Source organism: Eulemur rufifrons, chromosome 2 (genome assembly GCF_041146395.1).
Source record: "Eulemur rufifrons isolate Redbay chromosome 2, OSU_ERuf_1, whole genome shotgun sequence".
Classification (NCBI taxonomy): Eukaryota; Metazoa; Chordata; class Mammalia; order Primates; family Lemuridae; genus Eulemur; species Eulemur rufifrons.
In genome coordinates this window covers 77526254-77545829 of record NC_090984.1, presented here as the reverse complement: position 1 = coordinate 77545829, position 19576 = coordinate 77526254, and the positions used below count along the sequence as shown (strand labels likewise).

At 33.8% G+C, this 19576-nt stretch overlaps 1 protein-coding gene across 1 annotated transcript in view; it reads right to left on the bottom strand.

The window, feature by feature from the left end:
- TOGARAM1 (TOG array regulator of axonemal microtubules 1) overlaps positions 1-19576 on the bottom strand; it is a 73488-nt gene that overhangs the window by 37268 nt on the left and 16644 nt on the right. The window contains exons 3-7 of the mRNA XM_069464589.1: positions 18130-18255; positions 13579-13887; positions 11792-12054; positions 10058-10290; positions 7500-7600 (exon numbers count right to left, since the gene is read on the bottom strand). Of these exons, the coding sequence (XP_069320690.1) occupies positions 7500-7600; positions 10058-10290; positions 11792-12054; positions 13579-13887; positions 18130-18255 (1032 nt within the window). The remainder of the gene's footprint in view (positions 1-7499; positions 7601-10057; positions 10291-11791; positions 12055-13578; positions 13888-18129; positions 18256-19576) is intronic.

The following is a 19576-nucleotide window of genomic DNA, read 5'->3' as shown; positions in this document are numbered from 1 at the left end:
TTTTTAAATTTTCATTTTTTTTAAAAAAATTTTAAGACTTATCAAGTGCAGTAGTGAGAAGGAGGGAAAGAGTAGAACAAGGAGTTTCATCTATAATGGACTGTGAAAAATCAACTGAGGTAATTTACTACCTTTACTACCAGCCAGAATGCAATTTTTGAGTGATTGTGCCCAAGGCTGCACTACTAGTTCTGATTGGCTAATCAATACTTCATACATTTCACCTGTGGTCATTGAACATAATTATATACAAAGCAAGATGGAGATATAAAGATGACAGTATTTTACTCTTAAAAAACTTATAATTTAATGTGGAAAATATTAAACATGAATGAAAATTAACTATAAGATAGAATGCGTGAACACCAGATGGAAAGACTACTCCAGACCAGGAAAGTGAGCAAAGTTTTCTAAAGAAGTGGTTCTTAAGCCAGTGTTCAAAAAGCAGACATGATTTGAACACACTAAGATTGAGAAAATGTTTCTAGGCCTTATACATGCAAATTAAGAAAATTTCTAGTATTAAAAGTGCTAGAACATAAGGCATAAAAAGAGGAATAGTAAGTGGTAATGCAAAATAGTTAAGCTGAGGCAAGATTATTCAGGGTCTTAAAAGTTATGCTACAGAGTAGGAACTTTATTATGTGGGAAATAGAGAACCACTCAACATTTTAAGCATGGAAAAGATGATAACTGTATTTTAGAAAGACAATTCTGGTAGCTTATGCAGCCTGGATTTAAGAAGGATGAAAACAAGACATAAGCCTTACCAGAAAGCTTTTGTAATTATCTAGGGAAGAGGTAATGAAGGCCCAAATTACAACTGTGGCAGCAAATATATTAAATTAGACTGAAAGGAATAGCAGCATGGACTGCCACCTGAACTTGAAAGGTAAGGAGAAATGGACAAAGATGACTCTAAAGTTTTAAGCCTCCATTACTGGGAAAATAACGCTACTAATAAAAATGGATAACAAGGGAAGAGGAGCAAGTCTGGAAAGGAAGATAAATTTGGTTTTGAACATGTTTGCTATTGTTGCTGAGATAGATCTATTAGGTTATTTGGCTTAGAGTTAGATGCTTGAGTATGAAGCAATTTTCTGGAGTAGGACCAACTGTTGGTTACAAGATGTAATGTGTTTATTGAAAGGATGGCCTTGTTAATAAACCAGCTAACAGAGAAAAAATAAACTATCAAACAGAAAGAGGAATAAGCTCACAGCACATAATTGCTCCTTTGAAGAGAAAATTCAGCACAACTGCTCTTTATTTTGTTTGATCTACCACCTGGGACTCAACTCATTGTCTTTAAGATTAAAATTGTTTTATTTGAGAGTTTTGTTTTCACAGTCTTGATAAGCCCTCAGTGGATGACCAGGGTGCAAGCTTCTTGCTTCAGCTCTCTCCAGACCAGATTTCAAGGACCCTGATAAGCCGGCCTCACACAGAAGAAAAAAATAAATAAAAAGCAGACACGGCAGCTTCACAGTCACTTGTGCTATCAGCTGGCAGCCCTAACTACTTTTTTCTCTCTTTTCTTTAACCCTGTAAAAATCCTTAGCTGCTTCTGCTCCGCACTGACACCTTCCTTTCTTTTTGTGTCCTGCCCTTCTCATCCTTTGGGAAGTAAAATAAACTTTCTTTAAAACTATTCTAATCTTTGTGTTGAGAAATCTTTCTCTACCCACTTATAAATTCACACCCTAATATATATGATCCTGCTGTCTCAAAAAGGATGTCAATAGCAGGGAATGAACATATTCAGCAATTATTTCAAAGCAATTTAAAAAAAGAAAATTAAAATAAATTATAATTAGGGTGTAAGTTGCTTTTAAGAAGAAAAGTACTTTTTGTCCTTGATTTTCTTTACATGAGAAATAAAACATGTAAATCAATATGGAAAAGTCCTACCATTCTCTTTGTAAAAACAATGAACAATTTATCACTGCCACATATAACAAATATTAAATTATGTCACAGATTAAATTTTAATAAATTTACAGGAAAAAAATTCACAAGAAAAAGTATCTAATAAAGTTTCCTCTTACTCAATTTGAGGTACTTTTTTTTTTTTTTTTTGAGACAGAGTCTTGCTCTGTTGCCCAGGCTAGAGTGCCATGGCGTCAGGCTCACAGCAACCTCAAACTCCTGGGCTTAAGCAATCCTTCTGCCTCAGCCTCCCGAGTAACTGGGACTACAAGCATGCGCCACCATGCCCGGCTAATTTTTTTTCTATATATACTTTTTAGCTGTCCAGATCATTTCTTTCTATTTTTAGTAGAGATAGGGTCTCACTCTTGCTCAGGCTGGTCTCGAACTCCTGACTTCGAGCGATCCTCCTGCCTTGGCCTCCCAGCGTGCTAAGATTACAGGTGTGAGCCACCATGCCCAGCCCTGAATTACTTCCACACAAAAAAAATTCACAATTGCCTGCACATACGTGATTTAGGATGATGAAAAATAACAAAGTACAGAAGTTGACCTTACCATGACCACAGCTGCTACCCAAACAAAAAAGTCAGCTCCTTACTTACTTATTTACATTACAGGTACCTTCTAATTACTCTACTTAAATATTCATACCTTTTATAATCACTTATTTTTCACCCTAAGGGAAATTTTTAAAATGCAACTGTAACACGATTTCTTAAGAAATGGACATAGCCGTCACAGAGGTGCTGCTACCTGCTACTACTCAGTTAAAAAAAGATGTAACTGTTAACAATGGTTAGTGACAACAAAAAAACTTTCTCGGGTTTTACCACAGGGAAATTACATTCTTTTTGCCATAGCTTTACTCCATGGTTACACCCTAACTAGGCATCTGGGAGTCATTAACTCCCATGATTTCCTCCACCTCATTTTAGTGGTAAAATGCCTTGTAAGAACTGTGTGTATGTGTGTATTCATATGTGTATACCTGGTGCATGTCCTGGGGGTAGAGTTCAGCAGGGATTCCCTAGTTTTAACCTCAGGGGTAGTCACTTCCCTCCATTGGCTCCTCAGGTAAGCCCATAAACCATATTTGAACCTGTGAGTTCTCCAAATCGGCAAAATTATTTAAGCAACAACACATCAGCAGAGGGGAAAAATGAAAAACCTCAAAACTGAGAATTCTCAGTAAATTTTTCTTTATTGATATGCTCAGGGAGGATTCTGATTTAGAGATACTCAATCTTAAAAATTAACTTATCATGGAATTTACTAACCTTTTGTATGCTTATAATGTCTTGGGTGTTCCTTATTTTGTATTTTTATAGCACTAGATGAAATGTCATGTGGCCTATCATCTTCAAAATCACCATATCCAAACCTATAGTTCATACGTTGACCAATTATGCTCACATTGGGTGTTGTAATCCCTATAAAATAAAATAAGTATTTATTTGAATAAGTTAGGGACTATTATATGATAGGTACACATCTCCCCTCTAAACTTATTTTATCTTTTAACCTTTAAAAAGGTTGGTAACATATTAGAAATTATAATATTATAGAAATTTTTAAAGTTCTGTATTATTTTATTTATTTATTTATTTATTTTTATTTTTTGTAGAGATGGGGTCTCACTATGTTGCTCAGGCTAGTCTCAAACTCCTGGATTCAAGCAATCCTCTGGCCTCAGACTCCCAAAGTGCTGGGATTATAGGTGTGAGCCACCACACCCAGCTTTTCTGTTTTTTTTTAAATTATGTAATATTTTTTATCTTACTAACACATAAGAACATTTATTGTAAACTGCCCAGTGCAGTGGCTCACGCCTGTAATCCCAGCAACTTGGGAGGCTGAGGTAGGAGGATCGCTTGAGCCCAGGAGTTTGAGACCAGCTTGGGTAACATAACAAGACTCTGAATCTAATAAAAAAAAATATATATATATATATATATATATATATATATATATTAGCCAGGTGTGGTGGCTCACACCTGTAGTGCCAGCTACTCGGGCAGCTGAGACTGGAGAATAGCTTGAGCCCAGGAGTTAGAGACTGTGGTGAGCTATGGTCACACCACTAGCCTGGGCGACACAGTCAGACCATCTCTCTCTAAAAATTAATAATAATAATAAAGAACATTTATTATAAATGGTATTACAATACTTCATACAACAGGCTTTAAAATTACAGTGCAATACAAAATGCAATGCATGATAATCAAATATACTATGTTTTTAAAAATATAACAAGCATTTAATATTTAAATGACATTTTTAACTTTATGCTAAAATGGAAAATTTTAAAATCCAAAATTTTTAAACTGGCTTGAGAGATGCCTATACTCTCCATTTAAATCTACCCTTTCTCCTACTTCCATGTAATGATCTATACTGGCCTGTCTGGTGAGGCAGTAAACTACATAGTGATTAAGACCTCAGTATTTGGAATCATGCTTCCTGGCTTTAAATCATAGCACTGCCATTTAAACTGCTGAGAGAACCGGGCAAGACACTTAACCTTATTTGTAAAAGGTTAAGTGATAATAGGGATAATAGTAGTACCTCTTCTAGAACTGTTATCGGGATTAAATAAAAAAAAAAAAAATACATGTAAAGGGCTCAGCACAGTATTTTACACACTATAAATACCCACATGTTATTATACCTCTAATTAAAAATAAAAGCAAAACCTTAATATAGGCCTCCTTTTTTAACAAATAACAAAATTTTCATATGCACTTGAATGTTTAAACTGATATTCCTTTACTAATATTTTGCAACTATTACAACCACAAAATGTCTTCTAAGTGAAAAATCCTGGGCAATGTATATTTGAGCCACTGTACATTTTTATATTTAGTTCCAATGCAAATCATTAAGTCATAATAAAATATACCTTGTTTTTTAATAATGTATTTTAATAACAAGATGGTAGAGAGAGGAGGTAGCTGATAGCAGCTGAGCTAGAAAGGGTAAAGGGTACTAAGTCAGTTCATAGAGAAAAGATTCAAGAAATATTTGATGTTAAATGATAGAGAACTTCTGGAAGTAACACAGATATCTTTCTAAATTCTTAGTTTTGATAGTTAATTTATAAAGTAAGACTGGCAAAGATACTGGCTTTGGGTGGAAATGTTTTCTATTAATAGTTGACACTAATCTAAAAAAGAAATTTAGCACAATTTGCTCTAATAGGAAATGGTAGAATATATGTGGAAAGTTTTATTAGAAGCATTGTATAATTTTTACGTAATTGTTATTTTTATCTTCAGATAGTCTTTATTCTGAGCATTGCATTGCCATTTTTGTTTTACAAATGAAACCATAATAAACTTGCAGGAATCACTTACTGAAATCAATACAAACCCAAATGTATAAAATCCTAAACCATTAGCAACTTATTTTGAGAGAATATCAAATTTAATTAACATTCAATAACAGCAGTGTTAAGTAGTAGTCTAAACTTTGATCCTAGAAATACTTAAGTTACTTATTAAAAATACAGATTTCTAACAATGACGATGAATTCAAGAGGTATGAGGTAGGGCCCCAGAATCTGTAGGTGTTACATGCACCCAAGTGATTCCTAGGATTAGGCAATTTGGGGAAACACTGAATATTGCATATAGAAGTATATGCTATTATCAGATCAGTCACTCTATTGAAACTTAAATGACTTCCACAACTCACACAACTAGAGTCAGAAGGGAATTCAAATCCAGGTTTTCTAAATCTTACTCTTTTCCATTTCCAAAGATATTCTTCCAAAAGAGGGTTCCATTTTCACAAACTAGATACAAACTAGCAATCAGATGTCTCTTCAATCTTATATAAATACTTGTAAAATTATAAATAGATTTATTAGGATGATCAGCCTTAAAAAGCATTAAGGATAAGTTTATGTATTTCTTTGGGGTCTCTCCCTCTAGGGCAACAAATGTGTATTGAGTGCCCACTATGAAGTAGGTAATTTATATATACTTAAATCTTCACTACCCTCCTCAAGGTTTATATTATCAGATCAGGAACTAAGTTCTAAAGCAGTTAAGTAACTTGTATAGTGTGAATACTATTATTAAATATCAAAGTGGGATTTCAGCTGGGATCTTTCAGACTCTAAAGCATTTGTTTTTGGAGTCTGAAAGATCCCAGCTGAAATCCCACTTTGATATCCCACTGTTTTCGTGTGCCTAGTAGACTAGCTATTTCTTTAACATTAGTTTTGCACAAGCCAGTATACCAGGCACAACTGGTCAGTCAGGCATCCATGATTATGACAGGTACATGGCAGGTAGTCAGAGGTAAATAATCTCTGGGGATCAAGAATGTGAGAATTGAAGAAAAGTAAAATAATTGTATACCATTATAAGTGCAAGATGTAATTACCACAAAAGAGGTAATAATCTTGTTTGTGAATCAGGGAAGGTTTCCCAGAGAAAGCAACTGAGCAGTTTTCACAGCTGAATAAGGTGTGGTATGGATTCCAGATTTCAACTAGAAAAAAAAGTATATGCAATTGCAAAGAGATAGTACTGAAATGGTACAGAAGGTGGTTCAATTTAACTGGAGCACAAAGATACTAGGAGGAAAGTGAAAAATGAGGCTGAAGAGGTAGGCAGGTACCAGATCATGGGAAGATGTCCTGAATGAATATAGACTGGCCAATATAGTCAGATTTGCATTGTGGGGAATAGAATCTAAGTCAATGAAATTGAAGATAGGGAGAAAACTTAGGAGGCTAACTAGGTAAGAAATGAGGAAGAATGTGAACGAAAGCCATGGTAAAGCCATAGGAATTAAAAAGAGGGATGAAGTTAAGACATATTTAAGAGTAAGAAATTAAAAATCTTAGCAATCACATGTATGTATAGCTTTTTAGGAAGTTAAGTATAATGTAAAATAAAGTAGCCTTAAAATTGTTAGAACTTTTATATTGAGATCATCATGTGAAACTAAATGTCATATCCAAATTTGTTAGGATTCATTCACAATTCAATATAGTTTTACAAATCATAAAGAAGAATCAATGTAGTTCCCACCTTAAATAGATAAATAGATCATGGTGCAAATAATTTTCTAATTGATTACTAATTACTAATTTATTTTCTGAGAAGTGATGTTATAAAATTAGAGACCTCCAGGTTAGTTCACAAAAATTCTTAACACAAGATACACATGAAGTTAGTTACTAGCTAAATATTTTTTTTTAAAGGAAATTGTCTTGTGATGCCCAGTGGTTCTGAAACTGCGCTCCACATTAGAATCAACTGTGAAGTTTTCAAAACTCTGAAAACCAGGTCACTTTCCACATCAACAAAATCAAAATATCTTGGAGCCAGGCACAGGTATACTGTGGGCTTAAAAGGAGATCAGTGATTCAGGTAAATGAATATTTTTTTCTTCCAAAAATAATATGTATTCCTATCAAAATATTTTAAGAAGTTAAAAAATGATTAGTATTGATTGGTAACTACAAACCTTGAAAATCTTAAATGCACTTGCTATCATTTTTGACATCATTTAAAAATTATACTTTTTAAAAATTATAAATAGTCATAGAATACCTGCATTGGGGCTTTGTTCAGAAATATGAGAGTTTTTATTCTTTGCAGAAGAAAGTCTTGTTGGACAAGGTTTTGATCCAAATGTTGGAAATATGTCTGACCTACAATGAAACAAAAGTAATTTCAATAAACATTAAGATTCAGAGCTGTTCAACACTCGTATCATACATTCTCTATTATTTTTATAACTCAGTAAATGTTTATATAAGATAGCAACAAGTATGAAAAACTATACCTAAATGGTATTCCTAGTTCACCTTTTGAATTTTCAACCTTTTATCATACAGCCAATTCCTAATTATTCATGAGAGTATTGCCATGAGAAATGACTCTCTGACTTATACTACATAATCCCTGGGGGAGTTAAAAAAAAAAAAAATTGATTCAAGAGAGTTCATTCCAAAATCAAATCAAATGATTCCTAATTACCTGTTATATTATCTACCCTCATATGTCACCAAAAATAGAAACTTAACTATATTGTAAATAAGAGATCAGCAACAAGTTGAGTTTGGTAAATATCATTTTCTTCTTAGACTATTCTTTGCTATATTTTCTTGACATTATAAAAGCCTACAGGCCTTGTTTTCATAAAGAAAGCAAACTGAAGAATGTTAAATCTGACTGTAAAGAAACTGCTTTAAATCAATATATGGTGTAATGTCAATAAGTCAGTGATGAATATTATAAAGAAGAGATTTTACAAAGAAGTACAATTCTTAGTAGTTGGGTAGACATATTTCTCAATGAGCCTAGTGAGAGATATCTGTTAAATATTTTGAAGGAGTAATTTCTCTAGAATAGACTACAGTAAATTTGCATTTATGCTGAGTATATTTGACTTGGATGAAAGAAAAAACTTGAGTCTCTAGAAGGGTAGTTTTCAACAATTTTTCATCCCTAACTCACCTAAGGATAAAAGCCTTGCATCGGGCAGTAGTAGCTTTCTTTGGCTCTGAATCTTAGGGCAGGATGCAAGCTGATCAAGAGTAATTATTGTTTTAAACTATTAAATGTGAAAATTGCATATTCATTGAAGGTAATTCAGTCCATAAATGAGGGTGTAGTGAACTCCCTTCTCACTGAATTCAATATCTGAAGAGAATAACTCCAGAAGGCAATATAGGAAATATTGGATTTTAAATGTTACAATATAAAATAAACTTTTCTTCCCAAATGGTTTCCAGATTACCTTGCAACTGTAGGAGTATATAACATAAAATTTCATCTTCATGGAAGATCAAAGGAGGACTTTAGGTCTAAAGTCTAAACATATATATTTTAAATATCTGATAACTTAATGTAAACAGTTACTTCACCAGCCCATTTATTCATTCCAAATTCATTTTGTAAATGTATTATATTTTTCTACCAAGGTAATTACAACAGAGGAATTGTTGTAAGAAAAAAATTACCAAGTAAGAAATAAGCTGCTATTTAAGTTAAAAGTATGGAGGAGAAAACTATGGTCTGAGACAAACTTCTAAGGATGGGACACAAAAATTCAGTTTAAGTCTACGAATTGCTGAAACAAAACACCCCTTTCTATTAAAGTTACTACAATACCACCTCTCCTTTGATTATGCAGTCTCTACCCACATTTTCTTAGATGTTTCAATTCACCAAAATGAAATTAATTTTAATTAAAAAAATTTACTTCTAATTGCAATAAATAAACATGGTCCAGGATAAAATCAAGGAAAATAAAATTTAAACAACTGACCACACCAAATATTAGCAAGAATATTAAACAACCAGAACTCTCAAATCATTTTGGAAAACTATTTAGCAGTTATTTAAAAAGTTACATACACATCTACTGTATGCCCTAGCAATTCTACCCCTAGGTTTTTGTCCAAAATAAAGGAGAAATGGATTCCACAAAATCCTACAGTAAGGTCACAGAGATCCCCAGAAATCTGGATAGGATCTCTTAGAGGTTAAGGATTAAGACTCAGAAGTTAAAAGCTGGTCCAATTGCTATGCTGGAAAATAATTTTCTGTTGCTGTGGGGTGGCCAGGATTCTAATTTCAGCACCAGTGCTGTATAGAGACTCCTGAGAAGGCTGTGATAACTATAGTATGGAGTCCTGAACTTCTACCAGATAATGGAAATAAGATACAAAAAAATAGTGGGATAACAGCTACATGGAACATATACATAAATTAGAGGAAACTGGTGCTGAGTTTAAAATGAAAGCAGTAATATTAGCTATAGGTAAACTGGCAAAAGAGTCAATGATCCAGAAAAGAGCTAAAAGACAAAGAATATTAGGATAAATCTTAGGAAGAACAACCGTAGCTTTAGGAATAAGGTTTATATTAATTAGGTACTCTAGATTACAGTTGGCATTGTGTTTTCTCTTTCCACCCCACCCCAAACCAAAGCCTGGCAAAGTAATATCTGTGAACTTTTCCATTGTCTTTCAAATGCATTTTAACATTTTAAAAACTATTAATAAAAAAATGATTTTAAGTTTTTTTCCAAATATGATATTAGGGCTCTAGATCATGAATTACAGATGAACATTCATTTAACATGCCAAAAAATAAAATACATTATTCTCTTCCCCTGGGGAGTTGTAGACAGAGAAGAAGTCAGTGATTCTTGGCTGTAAACTCCACTTTCACTGTAAGAGCTGATGTTTGGAGAAGACGACCGAGATGGGGAGTCCATAGTCAAGTCAAGCTTCATTGCAGAATCAGGGCTTTCAAGATCAGAAGTACTGCCACTTAGTTTAGCTCTTTTCTTAGCTGCACTATTACGAAGAGACCTAAGAGAGCTCTGCATCTAAGAAAAAATAAAAACAATTAACTTTATAAGATAACATAAATTCCTTATATTAGTAGAAGTTACCCTTAGATTTTAAATTCCATTAACTATACCTAATTAACAACTCCATAATCCAGTATTAACAAGATGAATGCTAATATATATGTATATAGTATAAATACACAGATTCCATCACCTGGGTATTTATAAACAATGTATTAGGTTGTAAACTTGAGAGGAAAAATCTCAGGTATTGTTCACCATGGTATTTCCAGTACTGAGCACAATGAGTAAATATATTGTATTAATTCAATTACTTAATAAATGAGTCATTGAATCAAATGGTAGATATCAGAGTTGAGTTATGTAGAAAAATGCCTTTTTAAAATATGTTTCTTCTCTTCAAGTGAATTCCCTTCCTAGCACCACTGAAGTACAAACGAGTTGGAAAAAAAAAAAAATCAAGGAAAGATTTCACAAGCAGTTAGAGGTTGCAGTGACTATTTTAATTCATTAAGAACCAATTTTGGTACTTTAGAAGTTAGTTTTATGAATGTTTAATGTTAAAGACATTTTTAAAATGAATATGCATTAATATTAACTCTATTTTACTGAGCAAACTATCATTACAAGAAGCTTACATCTTGAAAAGATTGAAACAAGACCAGAAAATATCATGATTGTTTACATTTACATATTTAATGCAAAACATTTTTAAAACCTGACATCAGGCAAACTGAAATGGAGGCATCCATGGAAATAGCGCTCTGAACCCAAAGTAATACAGCAACCACATTCCTTCTCTGACATAATTAGTATGTACAGAATTATTATATTGGCAATACATTTTTACAGCATAAACAGAGTGCTCACGTATTCAAAGATAAGTATACAATATGCTCTCAATTTCATAAAGATAAATAACCTTGCACATACGCACAAAGGACAGGTTCAAGCATGCTTATTGCAGCATTGTTTGCAATAGCAAAAAACTGGTGATAAGCCAAAATCAATTGTGTGACCATATCATAAATTAATACATAAAAATAATACATTAAAATAAAAGGTGCAAAAATACATAAAATATGAATTTATGGTAAAATAGTGGTTGTCTCTGGTGAAGAAGGGAAAAAAATTGGATTGGGATTCCTATTGTTTAAAAAGTAGGAAAGAAATATGACAAATTGTTCATTGGGAAGGGTCAGATGTATGTGAGTGTATTGCTGTATTATTCATACTTTTAATTTAAAAAGGAATAATGTATGAACAGAAAAATACTGCAAGTAAAAACAGTATTAATAGTAAATTTTTCTGGGTAGCAGGATCTAATATGATGAATTTCCTTCCTAATAATTTACAGCATTTTCCACATTTTCTATAATGAAAATGAAGTATTTTTATACATAAGAAAAAATGTTATGAGATAAAAAGTACTTGATTTTTCCCTATATAACAACTATGATATTATAGAAAATTACAAATATTTTTGAATTATTACACAATGATATTTGGTTCTAACCTCTTCTTGATCCAAATCTTTATCCCCGAAATTTAATTCAGAAAGATCAATTGTAAGATTATCTTTTTCATGCTTCCAAATATCATCAGGCTCTTTTTTTTTGTGTCCCACTGTGCTTAAATCGGCTTTATCAGGCAAAAGGCTTATTCCCCTTGGTATGGGAGGGACAGGCTTTGTTCCATTTAGGCCTCGTCGGGAAGATGGTGACCTCACCAAGGCAGGTGTAAGTTGAACTGGAGGAGGTTTTTCCTGAGAATTTTCTCCTGCATGAAAAATATATATTTTACTTTAATTTCTTTTCAATTTCAGAGAAAGGGTGTTATAGTCACAAGTGTTTGGAATACAGTGTTTTTAAATTTAAAAGCTCATTATCTTTCATTAGAAATGAAGATTACTATTTAAAATGAGATGAAATGAAAATATCAGTGTCTCTCCTAATGAATATAACAAAAATGAGCGAACCCAAATCCTTTTGTATTATATAAAACCATTATATGCCAAGTTAAATTTTTGTTATTCACCTTCATAAACATAATCATGACTAATATTTGCTATGGTCAAGTCTGTAAGAAGCCAGAAGAGCTACTTTTCTGGCTTGACTTAACTATATAAGTAACATTTGAATGACTACTATATGCAAAAGCTGTTTAACACTGGGCAGTGGGAAGAACAAGCTGAATAAAGTCTTAGTTTTCAATACAATTTTTTATCTTGTAGGAAAGACAAATAGAAAGAAATTAATAGATGGGAATGAAGGTTCAGCACTAAGAGAAAGTAATAAAATTGACTGAAGGGGCCGGGCGAGGTGGCTCACACCTGTAATCCTAGCACTCTGGGAGGCCAAGGTGAGAGGATCTCTCAAGGTCAGGCGTTCGAGACCAGCCTAAGCAAGAGCGAGACCCCATCTCTATTAAAAATAGAAAGAAATTATCTGGCCAACTAAAAATATATATAGAAAAAATTAGCTGGGCATGGTGGCGCATGCCTGTAGTCCCAGCTACTCGGGAGGCTGAGGCAGCAGGATCGCTTAAGCCCAGGAGTTTGAGGTTGCTCTGAGCTAGGCTGACACCACGGCACTCACTCTAGCCTGGGCAACAGAGCGAGACTCTGTCTCAAAAATAAATAAATAAATAAATAAAATTGACTGAATATGCAACAGATTGAACATTGGTGCTGTGGGGTAGTTTAAAGGCAAAACATCTTACCTCAATGGCTGGGGACAGAAAAACGTGTGGGGTAACAGGGATGCCTTTAATAGACTTTTTATTTTGAGACTGGATGTGTCCTGAATGAACTCATATGTGCTAACTTTGTGATTTTGGAGTGGGTTATTGTTAAGAAAAAAACACTTTATAACAAATAATAGAAAACCTTTCAAAATAATGTCAGCATATAATAAATATTCAATAAATGTTGAATAAATGAGTCCTAGGCATTTTTTATGAATGACATTTTATATTTGCAAAGCTAAAATTTGTTAGTAGGCTCTCAGGCAACATATGTCTGTTACAAAGCAATATTATTTGCCTGACTCCAAAACAGGATTTTAAACGGCAATATAAAAAAGAAAGAAATGACCATTTCAAATGAATTTTATCTTATCTTATACATTTTATCTAATTAACAAAAGTTAAATTTTAAAACAAATTTACTTCCCCAAGTATTTAATAATTCGGAGAGAGAAAATATAACTTACCAGCTTTTAAAGATCTAACAACCCTAATTTATTAACTCCAAAGAACTAAATCAAACACACAAATAAATCTGAACAAAGTATTGACTTTTACCATCATTTCTACCTGCAGGGTCAGATGATTTTGGGCCGACAATCTTTTTCTGTGGACTTGGCTTTGATAGCCCTTCGAAGCTTTTAAGAGGCCAGGAATTTGAGAAATTAATGGAATTATCTTGAGACTTCTTCGGAGATATAGTAGGAGGAGATGTGTGCTTTGGACTAGTTCGAGGTGATGAGAGAGGATAGGATGGAAGGATGTAGGCTCCTGGACTTGGAGTTGGACCAGAGTATGATGAAGTACGCTCTGTTTGACTACCAAATGTTTGCTGTGTCTTACTGCCAAAATTTAGGACACCATACACTGTAATAAAATAAAAGAGAGTGTTACTTATGCACACACATCTTCTAAGAGTTTAAAGTTTTTCTGCTTTTCACAGTCAGGTTTTCATCTCATCTGGCATTTATATTTTTATAGGTGTGAGGTAAAGATCTAATTTAATTTGTGTTGTTTGAACATTCTGTATCTTCTAATACAAAACTTCTTTATCCTATTAAAATTTTCTTACATTTATAGATTTATTTTCTCCTGATAATTTTGTCAAATTACACATACACATACATACATGTATACACACATATATATCAGAAAAGTCTTACCTTCTTAGTGAATTGTGCTTTTTCTCATTGTATGATACTTTATAGCACTAAAATGTTTTTAGCTTTAATGCTAGCATAATTAGCATAATGTTGGCATATTTTCCCTATCATATTTATACTTGTTTTTCTTTGAGCATTTGCCTAGTATACCTTTTCCATGCTTTACTTTCTCCCCATCTATTTTGATGTATTTTAGGTGATGCTCCTAAAAATAGCACTTCAATGAAAACAGAAAAATAAAATCTACGCTGGATACAGTGGCTTATGTCTATAACAGCACTCTGCGAGGCTGAGGCAGTAGGATTGTTTGAGGTCAGGAGTTTGAGACCAGCCTGAGCAAGAGCAACACCCTATCTCTACTAAAAATAGAAAACTCAGTTGGGCCTGGTGGCAGGTACCTATAGTCCCAGCTACTAGGGAGGCTGAGGCAGAAGGATCACTTGAGCCCAAGAGTCTGACACTGTAGTGAGCTATGACGATGCCATTGCACTCTAGGCAGGGCGACAGAGTGAGACTCTGTCTCAAAAATAAACAAATAAATAAAAAATAAAATCTGATCATCTCTGTTATTTAAATGGTAAGTTCTGCCCATTTATATTTATGGTAACCATTGATATATTTGGCTTTAATTCTACCATCTATCTTATTTTGTGCTTTCTATTTATTGTGTTTTTCTTTATTACTTTTTTCTTACCTTTTATTGACCTTTTCTTTTTATTCCTCAACTAATATAAAAGTCTACTTGTAATCTTTTAGGGATTCCCATGAATTTTCTTTTAATATTTTTTAAAAGATTTTCCATGACAAAAGACCTACCAAGCTTACGTATCCTAATAAAACAAGCATGCTTCTGAAGACTTAAATGACTGTATATATTACATATCCTTTATTTTTAATTCATTAGGACCTCTACTTCTACCAAAATCTTATTTAGGTGGAGGGGACTACAAAAGACTTAACTAGTCACAGATTTACATACAGAATGAAAACTTTCAGTGTCCTGATTTCAATTACAGTATTCCATTAATAGATTTTGATGCTTTCATGGCAGTGTCTCATATATTCCTTTTCAGAGATTTAAAAATATTTCTTACAAAGAAATCAAACATCAGATCTTTTATGCATATAAATAAAAACAATTCAATGCAACATACACCAACATTTCCAACATTTGGTGTGGATCACTACAACATTTAAAATTGGGATGGGACTCTGGGAGGCCAAGGCGGGAGGATCGTTTGAACTCAGGAGTTCAAGCCTAGCCTGAGCAAGAGCGAACCCTAGCTCTACTAAAAAAAAAAAAAAAATAGAAAGAAATTAGCTGGAAAACTAAAAATATATAGAAAAAATTAGCCAGGCATGGTGGCGCATGCCTGTAGTCCCAGCTCCTTGGGAGGCTGAGGCAGAAGGATTCCTTGAGCCCAGGAGTTTGAGGTTGCTATGAGCGAGGCTGATGCCATGGCATTCTAGCCCAGGCAACAGAGTGAGACTCTGTCTAAAAAAAAAAAAAAAAAGAAATTGGGATGGGGGCTGGGTGTGATAGCTCACGCCCATAATTGCGGCATTTTGGGAGGCCAAGGCAGGAGGATTGCTTAAGGCTAAAAGTTTTGAGACTAGGTTGGGCAATATAGTAAGACACTGTCTCTATAAAAAAAAATAATAATAACAAAATTGGGATAAGAATGTCCATATGGTTTGGCATCCACACCTCACGTCCTTCAGAGATCCCACGGGGAATATTAGCTGAGATGGTGGTCCTGGCAGAATTTTTAATGTATAGCCAACTATTAAGTTAAATTCTATTAACTTTAGAAGAACTTGATACCCCTTTATATTTGCTGCTCTAATAAGTAAACTGAGAAGTTATGGAAAACTAGAGCCACTACACAGATCTGATTAAATACTGAAAGTGGAGGTGGTCTTCAAACGTAATACAATCATTCAGGGATAGCCTAGACAGAAACAGGCTAAGTGACACAGCAAATGCTCTCTGGTTCTACTAATCATGAATTCTAAAGGTATTCAAGAGTCAAAATTTAGAAGAAATTTAGTCAAACTTTTATTGTGGTGTGGATAATACCACAAAGAAAAACTTTAAGAGATCATGTGGGAGCTTGGGATTAGTGGAGAAAAGGGTAGCTAGAATACAAATGCTATATGCACTAAATCTTTACTAATTTTAAATGATTATTATCTTTTCCTAACAAATATAGAAGTACATCCCTACCACTCAAAAGAAAATTTTAGTAAAGGACGTACAACAAAAATTAAAATACTTCTACAAATATTTAATTTGATTCTACTTCTACATATATAAATAATTGTTATCACTATTAGCATAGAAATTCAAGAAACATCTGCAACCCCAAAATTCTTATGACCAACAACCAGCCTCAAATCATTCCTTTTCTTCTGTATCTTATGTCTTATCTGAAATAATAACTTGTCAGAAAGTTCCTAACAGAGACAATAAATTTTAAATAGTCTTAAAATTTAAAGCTGTTAGAGAAAATCATCATCTGCTAACACAATACTCTCTAATGGATGTTACTTTCAATGACTTTGTATTAAAATGCTCATCACTCTGATGATGAGTGATGTTAAGCATGTTTCCATATACCTGTTGGCCATTTGTAAGTCTTCTTTTGAAAAATGTCTATTCAGATCTTTTGCCCATTTTTAATAGGATGATTTGGTATTTTGCTATTGAGTTCCTTATCTATTCTGATTATTTATCCCTTGTCTGTTGAATAGTTAGCAAATATTTTCTCCCATTCTGTAGGCCATCTCTTCATTTTGCTTATTGTTTCTTTTGCTGTGCAGAAACTTTTTAGCTTGATAATGATCCCAAAAGACAAAAAATAACAGATGCTGGCAAGAATGTGGAGAAAGAAAAATGTTTTTACATTGTTGGTGGGGATGCAAATTAGCATAGCCACTACAGAAAACTGTATGGAGGTTCTTCATCATACTAAAAATAGAACTCCCATATAATCTAGCAATCCCATTGCTGGGCATATATGCAAAAGAAGGGAAATCAATACATCAAAGAAATATCTACACTCCCATGTTTATTATAGCACTATTCACAATAGCCAAGATTTGGAATAAACATAAATATTCATTGACAAATGAATGGGTAAAGAAAATGTGGTACATACACAATGGATTACTATTCAGCCATAAAAAAGAATAAATCCTGTCATTTATAACAACATGAATGGAACTGGACGACATTATGTTATGTGAAATAAACCAGGCACAGAAAGACAAACAGCACATACATGTTCTCACTTACATATGAGAGCTAAAAAATTGATCTCATGGAGATAGAGAGTAGAATGATGGTTACCAGAGGTTGGGAGGGATATTGGGGCAGAGGGGAGATATAGAAGGATTGGTTAATGGGTTAAAAAAATACAGTTAGATAGAAGGAGTAAGATCTAGTGTTTGGTAGCACAACAGTGCAACCATAGTTAACAATAAATTACCATATATTTTAAAATAACTAGAGGAATAGATGTGTAATGTTCCCAATACAAAGAAATGATAAATGTTTGAGGTGATGAATATCACGATTACCTTGATATCATCATTACACATTGTATGCTTGTATCAAAATATCATATGTACCCCATAAATGTATAAAACTATTATGTATACATAAAAATTAAAAACAAAAAAATTAAAAAATAAAATGCTCACCTCTACCATGGATGAGTTTCTAAATTCTAATTTCAATCAGTCATATTTATATCAAGATTAAAAAATCTAACATTTCAGGGTAACAATTATAAAAAAGTTATTAAATTGTTATTAAAAATGTAACAAAATCCTTCCTTTTTTGTGATGAGTATAATTACACAAAACAACATATATGTTAGTACTGTAAATCCCATACAACATTTATAAATTATTTGCTTCCAAATAAATTTGGAATTTATACCTTTATCTTGATGACTGTTAGTTGTCCCCAAGAATTGTAAGTCAGAATCCACACTGCCAGTTTTACCACATATCTGTGAAAATCCAAGTTGTCCACATTTCCCAGAAAGATTTGTTTGATGAGTACCTTTTTAAGGAAGGAGGGGAGAAACATAAAAGTCAATGTTAACTTTATTTCATAAATACATCTTTTTTCCACAAATGTTGGCATAATTCAGGTGGGAATAAACATAGGAATATAAGTACAGTGAGGCAGGCAGGCAGGCAAAAAAGGGATAAAGCTTTTAATATTAGCAAATCGGATTAGTGGCAGGAGTTAAAGGATGAAAGATAGACTGGTAAAGAACAGGGAAAGGAAAGGTATGTTGAAGAATATATACAAAGGCAGTTTCTTCCTACATCCTCCTTTCACCACAGAATGTTTCTCCAGACATGGCTTTCCTTCTTTCCAATATTTGTAGTATACAAACTACCTCAAAAGTTCTACTGCAGAACTTTTACTTTCTTTCCTATTATACCACACAGTAGTCACATAATTTCCAAGTTTATCCAGGTACACTTCTCAGATCCCTTTCCCTCTCCTGTGCCTGGGTAAGGTTATTCCTGGGCTGGTAAATACGTCTTAACAAAAGGAGGTGATAATGACCTCTCTGGCATTCAGTTTATTCATCTATAAAATGAGCTGGTCTTTTGTTGTTCTGAAATTCCACGATTTAAAAAAAAATTATCTCCCTATGATATCAAGCCCCTTTATCTTTCACGTACTAGATATCTTCTAAGTTAATTCTTTTTTTTTTTTTTTTTTTTTTTGAGACAGAGTCTCACTCTGTTGCCCAGGCTAGAGTGAGTGCCGTGGCATCAGCCTAGCTCACAGCAACCTCAAACTCCTGGGCTCAAGTGATCCTCCTGCCTCAGCCTCCCAAGTAGCTGGGACTACAGGCATGCGCCACTATGCCCGGCTAATTTTTCTATATATATATTTTTAGTTGTCCATATAATTTCTTTCTATTTTTAGTAGAGACGGGGTCTCACTCTTGCTCAGGCTGGTCTCGAACTCCTGACCTGGAACGATCCACCCGCCTCGGCCTCCCAGAGTGCTAGGATTACAGGCGTGAGCCACCGCGCCCGGCCCCTAAGTTAATTCTTATGTCCATGCTTTTGATTATACTTTCTCCCTGCCTTCAACAGTTCCTCTTGCCTCACTGCCTTTGGTAAATCCCACCGTTCTCCATCACTATTTTTTTCTCACTCTGTTGCCCAGGCTGCGGTGTAGTGGCAAGATCATAGTTCACTGTAACCTTGAACTCCTGGGCTCAAGTGATCCTCCTGTCCTCCTGAGTAGCTAGGACTACAGGCATGTGCCACCATGCCTGGCTAATTTAAAAAAGTATTGTTTTGTAGAGACAAGGTCTTGTGATGTTGCCCTGGCTGGTCTTGAACTTCTGGCC